Source organism: Bradysia coprophila, unplaced genomic scaffold (assembly GCF_014529535.1).
Source record: "Bradysia coprophila strain Holo2 unplaced genomic scaffold, BU_Bcop_v1 contig_232, whole genome shotgun sequence".
Classification (NCBI taxonomy): domain Eukaryota; kingdom Metazoa; phylum Arthropoda; class Insecta; order Diptera; family Sciaridae; genus Bradysia; species Bradysia coprophila.
In genome coordinates, this window is record NW_023503493.1 from 17317209 (window position 1) to 17335706 (window position 18498).

The window sequence follows — 18498 nt, forward strand, 5'->3', positions numbered from 1 at the left end:
TTCTCAGCGAAAGACTGACGATACACAGTTATCATCATAGATAGGCATTATGCGAGCGTAAACTGATAATTATAATTGTTTCGAAAGTAGTTGCCAATCGTTCTTCTCACGACAATGTTCATCTGAATTCATCGTTCAAAATGAACCAGAAAAGCTGCGTAGTCATTATCCTACTTATAACATTCAGCTTTGTAAGCTTTACATATGCGTCGGATAAAAAGTGGTGGGAACATGCCACCATTTACCAAATATATCCGCGATCATTTCAAGACAGCAATGGCGATGGAATCGGTGATCTAATCGGAATAACGTCACGATTGAATCATTTGGCAGATATCGGTGTCAATACAATATGGATGAGTCCAATGTTTCAGTCGCCGTTAAAAGATTTTGGCTATGATGTGTCGGACTTTTATAACGTCCATGATGAGTACGGCACTATGGCTGATTTTGACAATTTCTTACAAACTGCCACGAGTCTTGGAATACATGTATTATTAGATTTCGTGCCGAATCACTCAAGCGACCAATGTGAATGGTTTGTTCAGTCTCTGCTAAGAAATCCGGATTATGATGAATTCTATACGTGGCACAATGGATATGAAATTGACGGAGTTAAAGTCCCGCCGAATAATTGGGTGAGAATTGATCGAATCTAAGTTCTGTCTAGAGTACCCAAGTTATTTCCTTTGTTTAACAGAAATCAGTATTCGGTGGTTCGGCTTGGACATATCGCATAGAACGTGATCAGTGGTATCTTCATCAATTCTTCCCAGAACAGCCTGATCTGAACTATCGTAATCCTGCAGTGGTTCTTGAAATGACCAACGTACTGAAGTTTTGGATGCAAAAAGGAGTGTCTGGCTTTCGAGTTGACGCTATAAACCACATGTTTGAGGATCCAAATTTTCCCGATGAGCCAAGAAACGATTGGAATAACGATCCAAATTCATACGATTATGTGGACCATATTTATACAAAAGATCTGGTAATACACCCATCAGTTACAAACCCACATTGAATGATTCCATTAAAAAAGATTTGTTAGCCTGAAACCTACGAATTCATCTACGATTGGCGCAAAATGCTTGATGATTACACAACCGAAAATAGTTTACCCGACAAAATTTTGATGACTGAAGCTTGTAAGGTTCTCCTTTGTGACAAAATTAAACTGAACGGAAATAGATTCTGTAGCGATTTTATCTAACGATTCGCAGATGCCAATGCTGAAAATACCATGAGGTATTATGTATCGGAAAATGGCACACTGGGAGCCAATATGCCGTTTAACTTTCAGCTTATTTACTTAGAAAGTGGTTTCGACGCCAGAAATATTAAGGGAAATATCGATTTTTGGCTGGACAACATGCCAATGGGTCACACACCGAATTGGGTGGTATGTAAAATACAAACAAAATGCAAAGAGATTACAAAGTTGCACGAAAAACAAATTCAATTATTTGCAAGGTTGGTTCTCATGATCACAGACGGGTTGCATCGAAATTAGGAAGCGCTTTCGTTGGCATATTGAACACAGTGAATCTTATGTTGCCTGGAGTCAGTTTTACGTACTATGTGAGTTATTTTATGGCGAAATGTTGATTGCATCGATGTCTTATAATAAGTGCATTTAGGGTGAAGAAATTGGTATGCAAGATAACTATGACTTTCCGATAAGTGACAGCCGAGATCCTAACAGAACTCCGATGCAATGGGATGGTAGCGTTTCAGCAGGTATGTCTGAATCGATGAGACTAGCGACCAAATCGCTACAATGAATTACTTTAGGTTTTTCAACGAATTCAACGACATGGTTGCCTGTTAACGACAATTTTGCTATAATAAACTTGGAACGACTTAAAACATTAAGTCGAAGCAGCTATCACCATTACAAAGAGTTGACCAGTCTTAGGAAAGAGGAGACAATTATTGATGGAGACATCCGAATGAAGGTCTTATCGCGCACGTTATTCGCTTTTACCAGGTAGGTAGTTTTAGATAGGCTCTCGTTTTATCGTTTAATTTTCATAATTTGTGATTTTAAAGAGAATTACCAGGTCATCCCACCTATCTTGTTATTGTAAATCTGGATGGATCTGCCGTTTCAGTTAATTTGAGCAACATTTTCTTGAATATACCAAATCCATTAACAGTTGCTGCATCTGCAGAACTATCGAAATACCGATTAGGGTATAAGAGTGGGCTTTAGTTTTTTTATGCAAATGTTTTGATTGAATTTCCATTTCAGAAACGAAGTTCAAAATACAAATATTCAATTGGATGGTTTTGATGCTCTTGTTTTCCGTGCAGCTTCTTCAGCTTCAGTTCAGACCATTTCTTTGATAGTCAGTTTAACAGTCGCTATTAAAATGTTAATTTTTTAACTTAACGTTAATGTACCGAAGACCACGGTAAGGATCAATTAGTGGGCTCCTGTTATCAGGTATAACCAATTAATGAGATAATAAAGTATTTGTGTTTTCAAACAAGCATTATGAGTAGTATGACACATATTGACGACAATAATTCTTTCTTGAAAACTTACTGTGATGTGAACCTTGATCCAACCATTTATAGCAATCGATAAATCAATTTGAAAGAAAACCTGCTAAGATTAAGAGTCATTTATCAAATTCCCAATCGATATCTATTAAAATTCGTATCGGCGTTGATTACATATTGTCTAATAAGGTTATTAACAAGCCTATTATCTCAGCATTATCAGTAGAAGCGAAACTATAAGGTTGTTATGAGTCAACAATAGCTTGTGCTAATGATTTTGGATCATAAATTCAAGTTCATATTTCACCACAATGGGATTAATTAATCTTTTGCGACGTATAACTTAAGACAGTCAATATTTTTCTCTTATCAATTCGACCGTAAATTCGTAAATTTTCCGATGGGAAGAACCGATGAATACTATTGGTATTTAAAAAAAACTTATCGTGAAATTGGCGCCAAGAAGTATGTAGTGAAACCTTAGAGCATTACTTGAATTTTGAGACCAATGGATTCCGATCATTCCGATGCATGAGATATGCATGTGAAATGCGAAAGCATTAAGTCATCCAAAGTTGCTATTCTGCACTTTTTATTTTTGTTAAAAAAGACCAGTTGAAGGATTTTATAAAATTATTAATTGCACCTCGAACCTTAAATGTTCTATGAACAAAGTAAAAACGAAACGGATTCGACAATCTGAAATAAACCGAGTCCAATATTTTATTATTTATGGCAGTCAACAGATCTTCAGATCACATTCAGAGTGCTACGGAGTACTATATGACGATTTTTTTCTGCCTAGATCGATAATCTCGGCGTTATCCCTCTGTTTATCTCGATTGTATCTGTTCTTGGCATATACAATACCGTAGGCACCTCTGCCTTTGGCTCCTCGGTAGCCAACTTCCAATTCGTCAAAATAAACATTTTAGACAGAGGTGCATAATCTACTATTAAATAGTAGGGTGTGTCGATTTCAATTTTTATTTTTAGAGATTCGGGATTCCGACCTACCGCGATTCACCATCGCACTAGCAATAATAATCAGCAAAAAGTTTTTTTTTATAAGTCAATATAAGCTTGCACCGCTGCGCTGTTTTTTTTTTAAATTTTCGAACAAAACGAGGTAGCTGGATTGTGGGTCCGAACCAAAACAAATCTACAGATGCTTTTGCAGAGTTCTCACTCTGTACGGCATCTAGAGGGTCTATTAAAACATACAAAAATTAAAAAAAGTTAGAAAATGTTTTAACCTCGTTTTGGTATAGCACCAAGTTTCACCGAGGTGCAATTTTCAAGTGAAAAAGTCATATCTTTTGGGTGAATTTTTTTTCAAGCTATTGTATATGATAGCTTATTTTGTAGGTATTAGCGCAATAGCGCATCCAGCAGACGCACAGTTTCGATAGGTAAATTAAAATATTTTTTGGTTTCGCTGTTGGAAGTCCCAAAATATGGCCTTTTTTCGAGTATGGATACAATTAACATTTTAAATATAGCGAGTAAATGAAATTTTTTGACCGAAATTCAAATATTATTCATGAATAACACATTTAAGAGTTCAAAATAGTAAAACTTAGCTTTTTAAGAGAAGCCAATTTGTTAAATTTTCGAAAATACGAGAAAAAAGGCCCCATTTTAGGACTTCCGAACTGATTGGTAATAGCAAAAAATTGAGAGAAAGGCCTCAGTAGGAAAATTTCGATTGGAAATCGTAAAAAAAATCAAGAGAATGGCCTCAGTAAGAAAATTTTGATTGGAAATAGAAGAAAGAATTGACGGAAAGGCATCAGTAGAGAAATTTCGATTGGAAATTAAAGATTTTGTTTATGCTCGCTAAAATGGGCTTCATTGGTTTGAATGGTTAAAATTTAAGAAAGCCCTGTAGGGACTTCGTTCGACGAAGGCAAAATGCCCTTCGGGGATCGCCCGAACGCCCAGTATGGCCAGTCAGGGCCTGTCAAGCCAACTTATTTTTACCATATTTTGTTTGCAATTTTTTGTGCAAAAAATAACGAAACATTTCATGATGTTTTAGCAATCATTCGCGGAACGTCAGCATTAGATAAAAAAATTGCACGAAAATAAAGCAGGGCCTATTTTCGGAAACTTTAATTCCGTAAAATATTGAAAAACTAAAAAAAAGAAATTTCAGGATTTTTAGGACTTTTCAGACTTGTTAGGAATTGTCAGAATTTTTCAGTTTTAAAATTCCCAAAAATATGCCCTGAATATAGTCTATATTTTACATTATGAATGGAAGAAAAACCATAATATTGACCTTCAATTCGTTTTACTGTTTTTACATAGAAGCTCAATTGAATTTTATTATCTCTGTAAACATAAACATACAATTTGAAGTAATTTGAGATGAACAATTTTTAACTCCAGCTGCTACCGTTAATACACACTGTTTGAATAGTAAACAATCGAAAGTAGTGACTATTTTTGAGAAAACATTTTCCCATATTTTTCGACATTTTCTTGAACTTTTCTAAATTTTCCAAAATATTCGAAATTTGTTTTTATTAAAATAAAGCAAATGTTTCCACAAAAATAGTCCCTGACCCAAAGAAAAGCCATACATAGAACACATACATATTGCTAGTCAGCTGATGATTTGATTGTTTATTATACAAAAAGTAAGAAGTGTGTTTTGCGGACCAGTTGTTGAATTCAACTTCTGAGGAAAAAATGCACATCTCATACTATTTCCAATTGTAAAACATTAAACAAGGCAAACGGAAGCAGCATAAATGCTTTAACCAGATGTATTCACTGTTAATCATGTTCGTATTATTATTCGCGATATTATAAAAACATAGATAATGGAACTTATAAACATTTTGATCTACGTCAAAGCGTAGTGCGAGATGAATAATATGATGTTATGCCTAATAGTAATAGAACAGTTAGTCAACGAATTGTATTTGTACGGTAAGCAGTTTCGAATCCAGCGTACAATCTTTCACAAACGGCATCAGTAGATTTATTATCGGGTCTATTACTCCTTTTGATCTAACATTTTTCAGAAGATTGTTGCGAAATCTTGTTCGTCATTTCGTTTAATTTATATTTTTGTATAATAAGTTCATGAAACTCAGAGCTTATCGTTTGACTTTCGTTAGACGTTATTTATGGGTAAACGGTTAAGTGCTTGTGGTGCTGTAATGTGAAAATATAAAGAGAACAACTGTCCAACTAGTCAAAATTCAAAATGATTAACAAGCAGCAGAGCACACGGTTTTTTTTTTCTAAAACTGGTAGTATGGCGATGATATAAAGTTAAAATCACTTTGTACTACCAATCAATTTTCTTAAATAAACTAATTCCAACTTTCAATCATTTTCAATATTGTGTGGGATGTGTGAAACCCCTTTTTCCAACTTTTTCATTTCTATTTTGTTAATTCAGCCCATTCTTTCACCTTCTGCGGTCGAACAGGTCGATGTTACTGTAAATATTTTTAGAATCTGGTTGTACACAATGCTACCAGTATATCCATGGTAGCAATAAGTGATTTATGTTTCGATGATAGGATTCTTCATTCGAATCGAAATATTTTAAGCTGAAAGGAAAATATGGTAAGGGACACTATTGATTTACTTGTTTGCTTGAATGTTATCCTCTTTCGATCAAAGAATAAGCTCTTGTTTTCGGAATCGGATAAATCTATTTTGGGATACCCTTGACAATCATTTTTATGTCATATTAATGGAAAAGGACTCTAAATGTTACAGTCAATGTTGAGCCGTTCGATGATACAGTTAAAAAAAATTGTTTCGCAAAAAAGTTGTAGTGAAGCGTTCATGATAACCACTTTAAATCATTGCATCATTGTTCCATTCGCACACATGGATCTTGATTCCCATATATTTTATTGGCGAATTTATGATATGATTGGACAGAGTAAAATTATTGTTTTTACAACAATGGTTCAATAATACTAATGACAAGTTATTATAATGGACGTAGGATTGTTGATTATCTCGAATATTATACATGTCGGTGATAAAATGTCGATTGTGCTAATGTGATAAAAGGGTCTCGTTTGATGTAACATTCGTTTTATGGGTGAAAAAAATCATTAAGTAAATTATTGTCGACCAATACGGTAGACATCACTCCGAGTAAGTTCATTTTCTCTTAATTTAATCAACAAAATTAGAAAAAATCGACAGCCCGGCAACAATCGAGAGTTGAAGAGTTTTGGGATGTCTTTTACATTTTTGCTATGTCTAAAATGTTTGAAAATTTTATTGCGCAATAATTGTCTGCTGCAATAAAAGTCTAACATTTCAAGACACTCTGAAGTGATTGATTTATAGTTATTTACATAACAAGGGATAAAAAGTTCAAAAGTAGAGTTTTCGTGTGTTGATCCGAGGCGAAGCTGATGTCAATAATCACACGAAAAGAAAGCTTTTCAACTTTTATCCCGAGTTTTGTAATGGATTGTACATGCTTTTGAAACCTAAACCAATTTTCTTGTTTTCCCTAGGTGTTCAGTAATTCGCCACTTTCGCCCCTAGGAAAAACAAAAGCATGTACAGGCTTTAACATTTCAAATTTCTTCTAACATTTCTTTTTTCAAAGAATGTCATTGTGAATTCGCAATGCCACAATGAAATTCTCAGAAAAATTTGACAGTGAGACATTTGAAATGTCAAACACTGTAAAACAAATTTATGGGATGATTTTGAAGTTCTCGAATAAAAATATAAAAATATAGCAATGTGAACATAGACTTCTTGAAGGTTTCCCTGAATGATATTTCATAAAAATGTGACTAACTATGTAAACCAATCCGATTTTAATCGTCTATGAAGAGCTCACTCCTGACATTATTTTGGAATTAGTTTGAAGTGGCGTAATCAATCGTCGTCTATCGACATTAGGCATTGTCTAATAAAAAATATTTAAGACGAATCTACACATGGCTAAATTATTGCCTACATTGCGGGGCAAAATTATTATTATTTTGATGATAATTTTGGACTCGCATCCTTTTTCGAAAAAGTGCGACCATCGTTTGGTGTTAAAATGTGTTAGTTTTCATCAAAAATTTAAATGTTTGTGGTGATGTTACCCAACTCCGAGAAAACTCAAAATATGTGTGAATTTTCGTGAAATATTGAGTTTTCTCGAACTGAGGTTACATCACCACAAACATTTAAATTTTTACTGAAAGCTAACACATTTTAACACCAAACGATGGTCGTACTTTTTCGTAAATGGATGCGAGTCCAAAATTATCATCGAAATAATAATAATTTTGCCCCCAAATGTAGGCAACAATTTAGCCATGTGTAGATTCCTCTTAAATGGGTGACAGTTATTTTTGCTTTTCATTTTAAATCGACTTTCAATTAACATCGATATCGATTTAACTTGATTTATCAATTCGACGGAAATAATAAGCTAGCACGTCAGCTGAAATCATTTAATTTCATTTATTTTCAAAAATGGGCAGAAATTTGATGAACGCTTTAATCGTGAGTACATCGACACTGAGCTTTAAAGCTTTCAATGTAAGAAAAGCCTTTTTATCACGAAATTCAGAAGATCTTTGGAGATCGATCGTGACTTCCAAAAAGTTGATTGCATTTTTGAAACAGTTTTTCAAAAACACATTGAGTGAACGTAAAATTCGGTATAATGGCCTTCACATACAAAATTTTTGTAAAAAAATCTACGTTCGTGCTACAACGTCAAGAGTGTAAGCTTTCAATTGCAAGTTCTGTAGGTTCAACTTCATGTTTGGTTTCTCTAAATTCTACGTTATAGACGTACACGCAAAATGTTTTTCAAACAAAATTACTAGTTCGCTGGAAAATTTCAATTTCAATTATGTTCAACAAAGAACAGACCACCAATCAATCCATATAGTTGCGAAATGAAACAACGTAATGGAAGTTTTTCCTCTGCGAGAAGCCCTGGTTTTTTTTTTGAAAATATTTCCTCGAAATTCTCAAAAATATGCGGTGAACTGTGTACTGGTGTCCTATTGTACTATGAAAAAATCGCGCAGCCCGATGATTAAGTACTGTTAACAATTAAGTTTACGTCATTGTCTATCTCGATTTAACTTCAATGCCAGCTCGGTATACTCAGGTGTAATCGACGAACATCTGAAGTAATTGACGATTACTTGAATAATTTAAAACAGAGCGAGCTAAATCCGTTCAGCAGTGAAATTTTGTTTTTTTTAAACTGTGAATTTTAAATAGTTATTTATCATCGAGATGAACGTAACGTTCTTCACAATTAAGGTAGCAAAAAAATTTCTTTTTCGTCACTAAGTCGTTGAAAAGATAATTTTCAATCGGAAATCTTTCATTGAAGAGTACAAAGTTTTCAAAGTAATTCTTTGATAGAGATCGTATCTGGTGTGAACGTTTATCAATTCTACCCAAAGCGGTTCACATTTGTTAATCTCAATGTTGCGTTTTTAAGCTTAAAGTGATTGCTCTTCATTCAAGCACTCACGATTATTTATCTGAATTATTCAGCAAGTTCATTAACGAGATAATGAAAAAAAAGTCCAAGTGGAATGACGACAACGATCAGTGACGCTCCTCATTTCAAAATTATAACTTTGAGTTTACTTTTTCATTTGTCCAGAAAAAATGTTGCTGCTACTATTATTAAGTGTAACACTTGCAACCATAAGTCAAGCGTCATTCATCGCATCACCAAAACATACTTCTCGTGATTGGTATGAGACGGCAATTTTCTACCAAATTTATCCCAGATCTTTCAAAGATAGTGACGGTGATGGAATAGGTGATATAAAAGGTAAAATTTAGGGTTCCTTAGCCTAGAGTCCATCGATATTTGAAATTTTTGTTTTGATTGCAGGTATCATTTCCAAATTGGAGCATTTAAAAGAACTGGGAGTTGGTGGAACATGGCTCAGCCCGATCTTCAAGTATGTCTTATACATCGGTGCGATGTGCAAAGTGTTCATAACCAATAAATGTTTGTTTCGATTTTAGGTCACCGATGAAAGATTTTGGTTACGACATTTCTGATTTCTATGGTATTCAAGAAGAATACGGTACCATGGAGGATGCAGTCCTTTTGTTTCAAAAGGCTAGAGAGCTGGATATCAAAATTATCCTTGACTTTGTGCCCAATCATTCCAGCGACCAGTGCGAATGGTTTTTGAAGTCTGTGGCAAATGATTCTGAGTATAGAGATTACTACATTTGGAATAAAGGCATCGATGATGGAAGTGGCGTGCCGAAACCACCGAACAATTGGGTATGGTGAACAAAATGCGCCAGTAGTTTTGTGATTGAGTGAAAATCGGGAAAACTTTATTTTACAGAATTCTGTATTTTACGGACACGCATGGACATGGAACGAGCAGAGAGGGGAATTTTATTTCCATCAATTTGATAAGGGACAACCGGACTTGAATTTCCGCAATCCAAAAGTGGTTGAAGAAATGAAAAATGTTTTACGATTCTGGTTGGAAAAGGGCGCTTCCGGTTTCAGGGTAGACGCAGTTAATCATTTATTTGAGTATGAAGATTTACGGGATGAACCAATCGACAATCCCGAAGATCCATTGTCTTACGGATACACACATAAATACTACACCAAAGACTTGGTAAGAACGAAAAATTTCCGATTGAAAATAACTGTCGTTGTCATAGAGCTCATCATTCATTTAGGACGAAGTGTACGATATGATCTACCAGTGGCGTGAGGTATTGGACGAATTCCAAGCTGAAAATAACGGTGAAACTAGAATCATGATGTCAGAAGCCTATGCAAATGAATCATTCACAATGAAATATTACGAATCGGCTGAGGGACGTCAAGGATCTCATATGCCATTTAATTTTGTGTTGATTAATGAGCTAAACGAATGGTCGAGTGCGGCTGATTTCAAGCGTGTCATTGATAGCCGGATTGATGCTCTTCCAACTGGTAGAATGACGAACTGGGTCATCGGTAATCACGATCAACCTCGTGTAGGCTCACGGTATGGAACTGAAAAAATTGACTCTTTGTTAACGCTTGTAATGACGTTGCCCGGAATTGCAGTCACATATAATGTATGTTTGACACAAAAAACAATTGTCCCATGAAAAACGGATGCGATAACAATGTCCATTTTTTATAGGGCGAAGAAATTGGAATGGTTGATTTTCGGTACGGAATATCTTTCGCGGACACAGTCGATCCACAGGCATGTAATGCATATCCGGAAGGACCCAGAGAAGGTTGGGAATGGGCATCAAGAGATCCTGTAAGAACCCCATTCCAGTGGGATGCTTCTTCTAACGCCGGCTTTTGTGAGTGCGGAAGCAACAAAACCTGGTTGCCAGTAAACACAAACTACCAAACTTTAAATTTGGACCGTCAAAAGTCCAGCGAAAAGAGTACATTCAAATTCTACAAAGAGTTGTCCGAACTGCGTAAAGATGACACAATGATTGAGGGTGACTACGAATCATTTGTCGTGAATGAAGTTTTGGCGTACACCAGGTAAATTGTATAATTCTTACATTCAGGGACTTTTCCATAATTTCGTAATTTGAATTTGATAGAACTGCCGAAGGTCATGATCCTCGACTAGTTTTGATAAACTTCGGGGATAAAGAAGAAGTGGTAGATGTAACGAAATTAACAGACATTTTTGGCGCAAGGCTCCGTGTACTTGTCGCTGGTACACAAACAATTTACAATAAAGGGTAAGAAGAACACCTAATTGGCAGATGCAGGCAGCATTGAATTTTCCTTATTTTAATTTTCAGTGACTATGTGAACACAAACGAGGTCACCTTACCGAAATACAACACTATTGTTGTGGAAAATTCCGCCGTAAGCGCAACGCTATCTTTAAGTCTGGCTATTATTGCAGTTATTCGATATATTTATGTGTAAATTATGTAGCAATGTAGCAACCAATTACAGAAACTTACAATAAATTCAATTTAAGTTAAAATTTTATAGTTTCAAAGCTTTAAGGACTTGCACTAGCGTGAAAGGATTTTCTTAGATATTTTTCCGCATTTCGTTGAAGACATTTACAAAATATTAAGTTTGTTAATTACCCCATCTGTACTTTACGACGAACACAGTGTTATGCTAGGCTCGCCTGCGACTCGTATTGACAATCTAACATATAGTGCGCAAAATAAAACTTTTTTGATGCACAATCACATTATGTTCTGCTCGCCTGCGACTCGTGCGCAAAACAACGCTATTTCGATGTGTGTACCAACAATATAGCTATTTTGCTAACTAGTTAGTAAATGGGCTTGTTTTGCGCACATCGTGTGCGGCAAACCCCATTTACTAGCGTGTTAGCAACAAGATTGAACTAACTACTGTTAGTTGAAATATTCTTAATTTTCAAGCAAAACACATCAAAACAAAATCCTGCTACACATGATCGTAGGAGGATTCGGTCAATGGGTTGTGATGAAAGTTCATGGTTTGACCGTCGAAACTGATCGCCAGCGCCAATGTCAACATTTTCTTTTTGATTTTTTACTTCAACCATCTATTGAAATTGAGATATAGACTCAATAAACCAATTTATTCAACGTATACTAAATGCCTGAAACATAAATAGTTTCACAAATTGTGTATTTACTGAGCGTCATAGACCTGAAACGTCATTCTTCTCCTTCTTAAAATGGCGAAAATCACAACCTATTGCGTGCGCATCAGTTGCTATATTGGTTATATGCATAAAGCATATAACTAAGTATATAAAGGTTCTGAAAGAACAGGTTAAGACACTTTCGAAGGCGGGTGAAACACAAGTCTTGACAATTCAGACATGTATATTGTTTGAAAAGCCAACTTGAAAACAATTTTTTTTTGGTAAGTTGAAATCGTCGCATAAAATTTTCCAAATCTAGCTGGCGCTACAGGAAAATTTTGATCTCACCGCCTTCGTGATCAACTCGAAAGTGTCTTAACCTGTTCTTTCAGAACCTTGAAGTATATAAACTTATGCACACGGAAATTTTAGTGTGTAAATTGACTGTCTTTGCTAACTAGATTCATGCTGAAAATTATGCATTTTTTCAACTTTCAGTAGATAAACTATATTTGAACGTCCGAATATAGAATGTATTTCAGCACAGCAAAGTACTTATTCCTCTAATGACTATGTGTAGCGCTCTACTGCTCTACAGAAACGATTTCATGAAATAGCTATTTTGATAATAGTCACGTTTGTTCCTAAAAATTGAAAATTAATATGAGTTAAAGCGCAGTATGTTTTCAACAACGAAACACTAATGCAAAGTATATCCATATCCGGTAAATGATTTTAGGAAAATAGAAATTTCAGAGGAGATGATGCATTGCTGTTATAAAATTTGAATTTTATGTGCCATAAGTTGAATCTACAATCGTGGCGGATGTTTTCAATTCTTCTAAGTTCACTTCGTTCACACAAAGCAGTAGTTTCATAAGATCCGACAGGAACAAGTACGAGTAACGCGAAATGACTGACAAATGATTCACCTCCTCAGCGAACAATGTAACTTTCATTATGTAAGCTACGTTGCTGTAAACTAAAAAGTTTTTTTTTTGGAAAATTTCCAACTATGTCACCAAAAAGCTGTCCTCTCAGACTCGAACACTGGCAAGTTTTTGTATTCATTCCTACAGATCTGCTACAAAATTCACAGTTTGTCATCCAATGATATAATCAAACAACAGTCACTTAAAATGGATGACTTTTCTTACTTGCGCTGCATGTAATTATGTTTCGTTCACACCAGAGTACTTTAACACTTCAAATAACACAATTATACTCAGTATGAGCTTCATGTACAAGAGCTTAAATCATGAAAAAATTATGTTCTTAGAACGGAAAATTCTGCTAAAATACCTAAATCCTTCAAGAATTATTAAAGGATATATTTCAATTTCAAGCATTTACGACATCTGCATAGTATTATACACGGTATACGTACACTACATATACACCAGACACCTCAAGATTGTTCGATGAAAGATTTTGAAAAGCGGGTGTTTAATTCGAAAACGAATTGAAATGCTAATTTGGAATGAGGTAAGGAGTGGTAAGGAGTATCTACGTACAGCACACAACATTTGTTCGAAAATTGTATACACACTGGATAATAATATCTTTTCGCGTTATAATACGATTTTATAATGCATTCTTGAACATTTCCTGTGCGCGCTTCCCTCATACAATATTTATTTTAAAATTCCAACCATGCAATGCATATATACTTCTCAAATTCTCTGCATTTCGGGTTGAAGTTCAATTGTTAGTTTCATTCGAAATGAATGGTTCAAAAAACTATAAATTGCAGCTGTTGAGAAATTTATTGCTTTAAAATAAAGATATGGAATATGAATGAGATCGGAAAATAACATAAGAAGTAAACATTTGAACTCGTTTATCGTTTCGACGATATTTTTTTTTCTTCAATTATTTACATCGCAAAAACGGAATTCTTTTCAAATTTGTAAAACTGTAATTTACCCTCAGAAATCGTTTACTTTTGGAGAAACACATTTGCGTCGCTTTTTAATCAGATTTTCTTTTCTCATTAAAAATTTCATCGTTTCTAGAAATTCAGAGAGAGAGCAACGTTCTTCTGATTTTCTACCGTCTAATTTTAATTGACATTAAAATTTAGCGTGGAACTCTTAGATATTAAGGTTAAAAGTGACATTTAAAGTATTTTTTAATGAAAAACCTACAAAGTCGTGATATACAGTGGCTGACTTTCAATTTTGTGCACTATTTTGATTCAGCTGTTTTACCAGCTGGTCCATGTAAACAAACAAACTCAGTTAATTTTACAATCAGGAGTTAGATAAAAATGGCAACAGTGGTTTGTTTATTATCGCTAACAATAAAACTAAAGATAGTGTATTCAAAAATGTTTCGAATGGAAAACATGTTCCGTATGGAAAACCTGTTCCGTATGTAAAACATGTTTCGAATGGAAAACATGTTTCGAATGGAAAACATGTTTCGAATGAAAAACATGTTTCGAATGGAAAACATGTTTCGCATGGAAAACGTCTGTCGCATGGAAAAACACGTTTTGCATTGAAAACACGTTTTGCATTGAAAACACGTTTCGCATGGAAAACATATTTCGAATAGAAAGTATGTTTCGTATGGAAAACATGTTTCGTATGGAAAGCATATTTTGTATGGAAAGTATGTTTCGCATAGAAAAGCATGTTTTGCATAGAAAAGCATGTTTCGCATAGAAAAGCATGTTTCGCATAGAAAAGCATGTTTCGCATAGAAAAGCATGTTTCGCATAGAAAAGCATGTTTCGCATAGAAAAGCATGTTTCGCATAGAAAAGCATGTTTCGCATAGAAAAGCATGTTTCGCATAGAAAAGCATGTTTCGCATGTATAACATATTTTGCTTGGAAAACATATTTTGAGTGAAAAACCCATTTTCTAATTTATTGAACTTCATAAAGTATTGTATGAATAGCATTAAATTCTTTTATTTGAATCTACCTTCTAGTCTCTTTATGTCCATGGCATTCATGTCATCGAGCTTCTCATTGGTTCTTACTTTTACTTTAAATTCCGATGATTAAACAACTCGTGGTGGTCAAAAGTTTTGGAGAGCATTTGTTTCATAACACATATTTAGGCATTGAAACAGAAAGTTTTTGAAGTTTAGAATTGACCTACTCGTAGATTTTCCTATGCAACAGTCTCAGCATCTAAATTATTTTAAAAGACTATACTCTACGTCTAAAATGGTTTTAGTTTCTAAATAATCTAAAGATTTGCATTATAAAAATTAATGTACCAAATTCGGATTGAAACAAATGTTCGCACAATGTTAGTGACACATTCGACTCATATGAGACTCTCTTTAGTTTTATTGTTGGCGATAATAAACAAACTACTGTTGCCATTTTTATCTACTCCTGATTGTAAAATTAGCTTACTTTGTTTATATGGACCAGCTGGTCGAACAGCTGAATCAAAATAGTGCACAAAATTGAAAGTCCGCTACTGTAGTGACAACTACAGAACTAGAAAGAACTTAAAGAATGAAATTAATGGAAATTCATAATTCATAATTCACACACGGAATTTTGAAAACCGACACATTTTCTATTTCTGTGTTTTACTTGAGTATCTGATTTCTCCATATAGAAATACATGCAAAATTCACACAAAAAACCAGTAAATCACGAAACAGAAAATGTGTCGGTTTTCAAAATTCCGCGAGTGTAACTAACAATTTCCACTAAAAACAATCATTTGAATTTGTTATCACTCGAAATTAGTCTGAATGATTACTATACGAAATCAAATTGAAATTAAATTTACATTAATGGTCACCTAACTCCATCTCTAGTTCACGTATACATTGCTCCGATACGTGTTTCTACATAATTTTTGTTGGGGAAAAGAATATTCAGTTCTTTCTTCCGTTTTTTATGGATAAGTAAAATATAGATAAAAAGTGTTATATCAAGGATAAGCCTGCCTATATAACCTATTTACCCATTTAATTCAGTAACGAAACATTTTGCTTCTTATTATATTTCTTATGCGATACGTCTTTCCTACAATGAACGAATATCATATCGATCGCATATGCAAACTTGGCAGTTTATTTACGATGACAGTCCAGTATATGACCTGGCATAAATTTATTGAACAGAAAAATGTGACAGAACGTAAATATATTTTACGAGTAAAACATTTCTGGTTTTTTTTTCAGTCAGTTTTTCATTTGAGTAACCCCCCGTTATTCGTGGTGTACATGCCAACCTTGCGCAATTTGCGGTATTTTTTTTATTATAAAAAAATTGTTTTTGTGGACTCCATGTACGTATACGCCACAAAATTGTGTTTTGTGAATGGTTTAGCAACAAAAAACGAACATAAAATGAATAATTGAAAATGTAGCGAGGTATTTGAAGAGTTGCCTTCAACATGCAATATTATGAAAGAATGAAAGATAGTGCCCATCAGGAACAGTAAATAGAAAATGAGACGAAATCAAATATTGATTTAATGACATGAATTCCATCAAAACTGGACACGACAAAGAGCATCATTGTTACATTATCAGTAGTTAATAGTGAATATGAACTTTTCTCAACCATAGTTTCTTCGAAATCGTCTACACGTGGAAGAGTCTTTCTATACAACTCCAGATCAGATATTCCAGATCTAAACGTTAAATGCGTTTAAATATTTAGATAGCATCATCTTCACCATATGTACACACTTTATGTGTCGACTGTCGAGTGACGATTTTATTTCACTTGATTTATAAAAAATGATAAGACGATAATGCGTTCAAAGAGTTCAATCTTTCCACCAAGACCATAAATCTTTTTACGAATACTCAACATGGGCTATTTCAGCAATGGGAAACTCTTTTATAACCGAAGCGGGAGGAGAAATGTTGTTAAATGGGATTTCGGGATATATATGTGTGTGCAGAGTTGTTTTAAATTTATTTCTGCAAAAGAGTTGGGTATGGTTTTCCTAAGCAGCAACGGAAAGGATAGATGTACGTACAGCTGGTATTTGATTTGTAAACATTATATCGTATCATAAATACAGCTGAGACAGTTGTGATGTTCAACTTAAAAAACTTTGATATCGATTGATTACCAAGACATCAATTGGGTGAATCAAAAAGTTCGTTGTTTTGAGAAGGAATCTTTGATTAGAGACGCAATAAACATTTACATCATCTACCTTCGTCACAAGCAGAGTAAATTAAACAGATGAGTGAGTAAGCTTTCCACTTAACTACTTTTGCAGATGAATGGGCACACATTTTAGGTAGAACAATCAATATTGAAGAAAAAAAAATCTAAATCGTGGATGAGAAAAGCCTATTATTAGTACAATCGGGAACCCTATCATACTGAAATTGTTGGTTATTAAACATTGTATTTTATTGCATTATATTGTATTGTGCACGTTGGACTATAATCAACCAAATCAAAAATGAAAGTCGGAAACACTGTTGGTTATTTGGAAAAAGATTACAATCGAATATTTCCCTAACGACGTAATTTCGGATGGAAAAAATCTCTTTTTTAATAGCCTCCTCGCACGGAATCTCCTTCGCCATAAAAATGCAGCAGACTTTTTATGGGAACATATCAAAAACCGTCTATAAAATGTTTATTCAAAAATACATAAAAATCGAAACGAAAAAAAAACACGTTATCAACCCTTCTCCGTTTACATTTCAAACTCATTGTTGTTCGCACATGAATGTTCCCGTTGAACATTGTAAATTGTAGACATAAACTCTTTGTGCACAATTTGATTTGATCATTTATTGGATCACAAACATTTTGCTCGTACTTTGTGCAGTTTCATGCTTGCAAAGTAAGTGCTGGAACAGTATGTCTATTGTCTAAGCGCTTGGAATGCTTTCCAGCAAAAATAAAACGTTCACTTCAGTTTAACTACTTGTAAAATTAATTTTTTTACTAAAAAGTGCTGTTTATGTGTAAACAAAAATAAGGAGTCTGACCAGGTGTGACGAGCGTTATAGATATAGGAAAATCGTGTACGATTTATATACAACGTTTTTCTCAAAAAATCCAACGAAAGTTTTACTTTTCGTCGGTGAATGAGAAAGTGTAGATAATCATCAGTCAACTTATGGACGGCTTTCTCTTATCTAGATTATCGTTAAATGGTTCTTAAACAATTACGTAAAGTTACGCATCTGTATCCTTCTCGTGAATTGTCAATTTTCTACGTATTTCGCTTGTTCTTGCAACTTTCGTTAGTTCACTGGTTAAATACTCGTACTTGGTACTTCAGCGCCGTTTCTTTTAAAAATAAAATGAATTGCCGGAATTTGTACATTTCAGTACTGGTGCTGCTGGATATTTTTTTCTTGCTACGAAAATTGGTAATCATTTTACATTTCAAATTCTCTTCCATCCCTAGGTTACCTTTTCCAACTTTGTCAAATTTATTTTTACAAAAGACCGACTTCCC

General features: G+C 34.3%; 3 protein-coding genes across 12 annotated transcripts in view; 2 read left to right on the forward strand and 1 right to left on the reverse strand.

Moving 5' to 3' along the window:
- The window catches only part of LOC119077076 (calcium/calmodulin-dependent 3',5'-cyclic nucleotide phosphodiesterase 1-like), a 265077-nt gene that overhangs the window by 56032 nt on the left and 190547 nt on the right, over nt 1-18498 (reverse strand). The window lies entirely within an intron of this gene.
- Nucleotides 78-2491, forward strand: LOC119077080 (maltase 2-like). Its single transcript, XM_037184241.1, has 9 exons — nt 78-638; nt 701-988; nt 1049-1145; nt 1221-1399; nt 1471-1578; nt 1638-1737; nt 1792-1987; nt 2050-2193; nt 2252-2491. Exons 1-9 carry the CDS (start codon nt 141-143, stop codon nt 2385-2387), a joined length of 1746 nt encoding a protein of 581 aa, XP_037040136.1. The 5' UTR covers nt 78-140; the 3' UTR covers nt 2388-2491.
- LOC119077079 (maltase 2-like) lies at nt 6513-11471 on the forward strand. 2 transcript variants are annotated; one of them, XM_037184239.1, is made up of 9 exons: nt 6513-6639; nt 9136-9307; nt 9371-9440; nt 9508-9775; nt 9843-10127; nt 10192-10578; nt 10647-11011; nt 11074-11217; nt 11281-11471. In XM_037184239.1, the coding sequence occupies exons 2-9, from the start codon at nt 9139-9141 to the stop codon at nt 11408-11410; spliced, it is 1818 nt and encodes a 605-aa protein (XP_037040134.1). In that variant the 5' UTR covers nt 6513-6639; nt 9136-9138; the 3' UTR covers nt 11411-11471. The 2 variants fall into 2 exon arrangements, with proteins under 2 accessions (XP_037040134.1, XP_037040135.1); XM_037184240.1 differs by lacking the exon at nt 6513-6639 and adding an exon at nt 6705-6721 and having other exon boundaries at nt 11281-11465.

Excerpts from the sequence above, each read along its gene's own strand:
- LOC119077080 (XM_037184241.1), top strand. The coding sequence starts at position 141 with ATGAACCAGAAAAGCTGCGTAGTCATTATCCTACTTATAACATTCAGC. Across the intron at positions 639-700 it reads AAGTCCCGCCGAATAATTGG|AAATCAGTATTCGGTGGTTC; the intron begins GTGAGAATTGAT and ends TTTGTTTAACAG. Across the intron at positions 1,400-1,470 it reads GTCACACACCGAATTGGGTG|GTTGGTTCTCATGATCACAG; the intron begins GTATGTAAAATA and ends ATTATTTGCAAG.
- LOC119077079 (XM_037184239.1), top strand. The coding sequence starts at position 9,139 with ATGTTGCTGCTACTATTATTAAGTGTAACACTTGCAACCATAAGTCAA. Across the intron at positions 9,776-9,842 it reads CGAAACCACCGAACAATTGG|AATTCTGTATTTTACGGACA; the intron begins GTATGGTGAACA and ends TTTATTTTACAG. Across the intron at positions 10,579-10,646 it reads GAATTGCAGTCACATATAAT|GGCGAAGAAATTGGAATGGT; the intron begins GTATGTTTGACA and ends CATTTTTTATAG.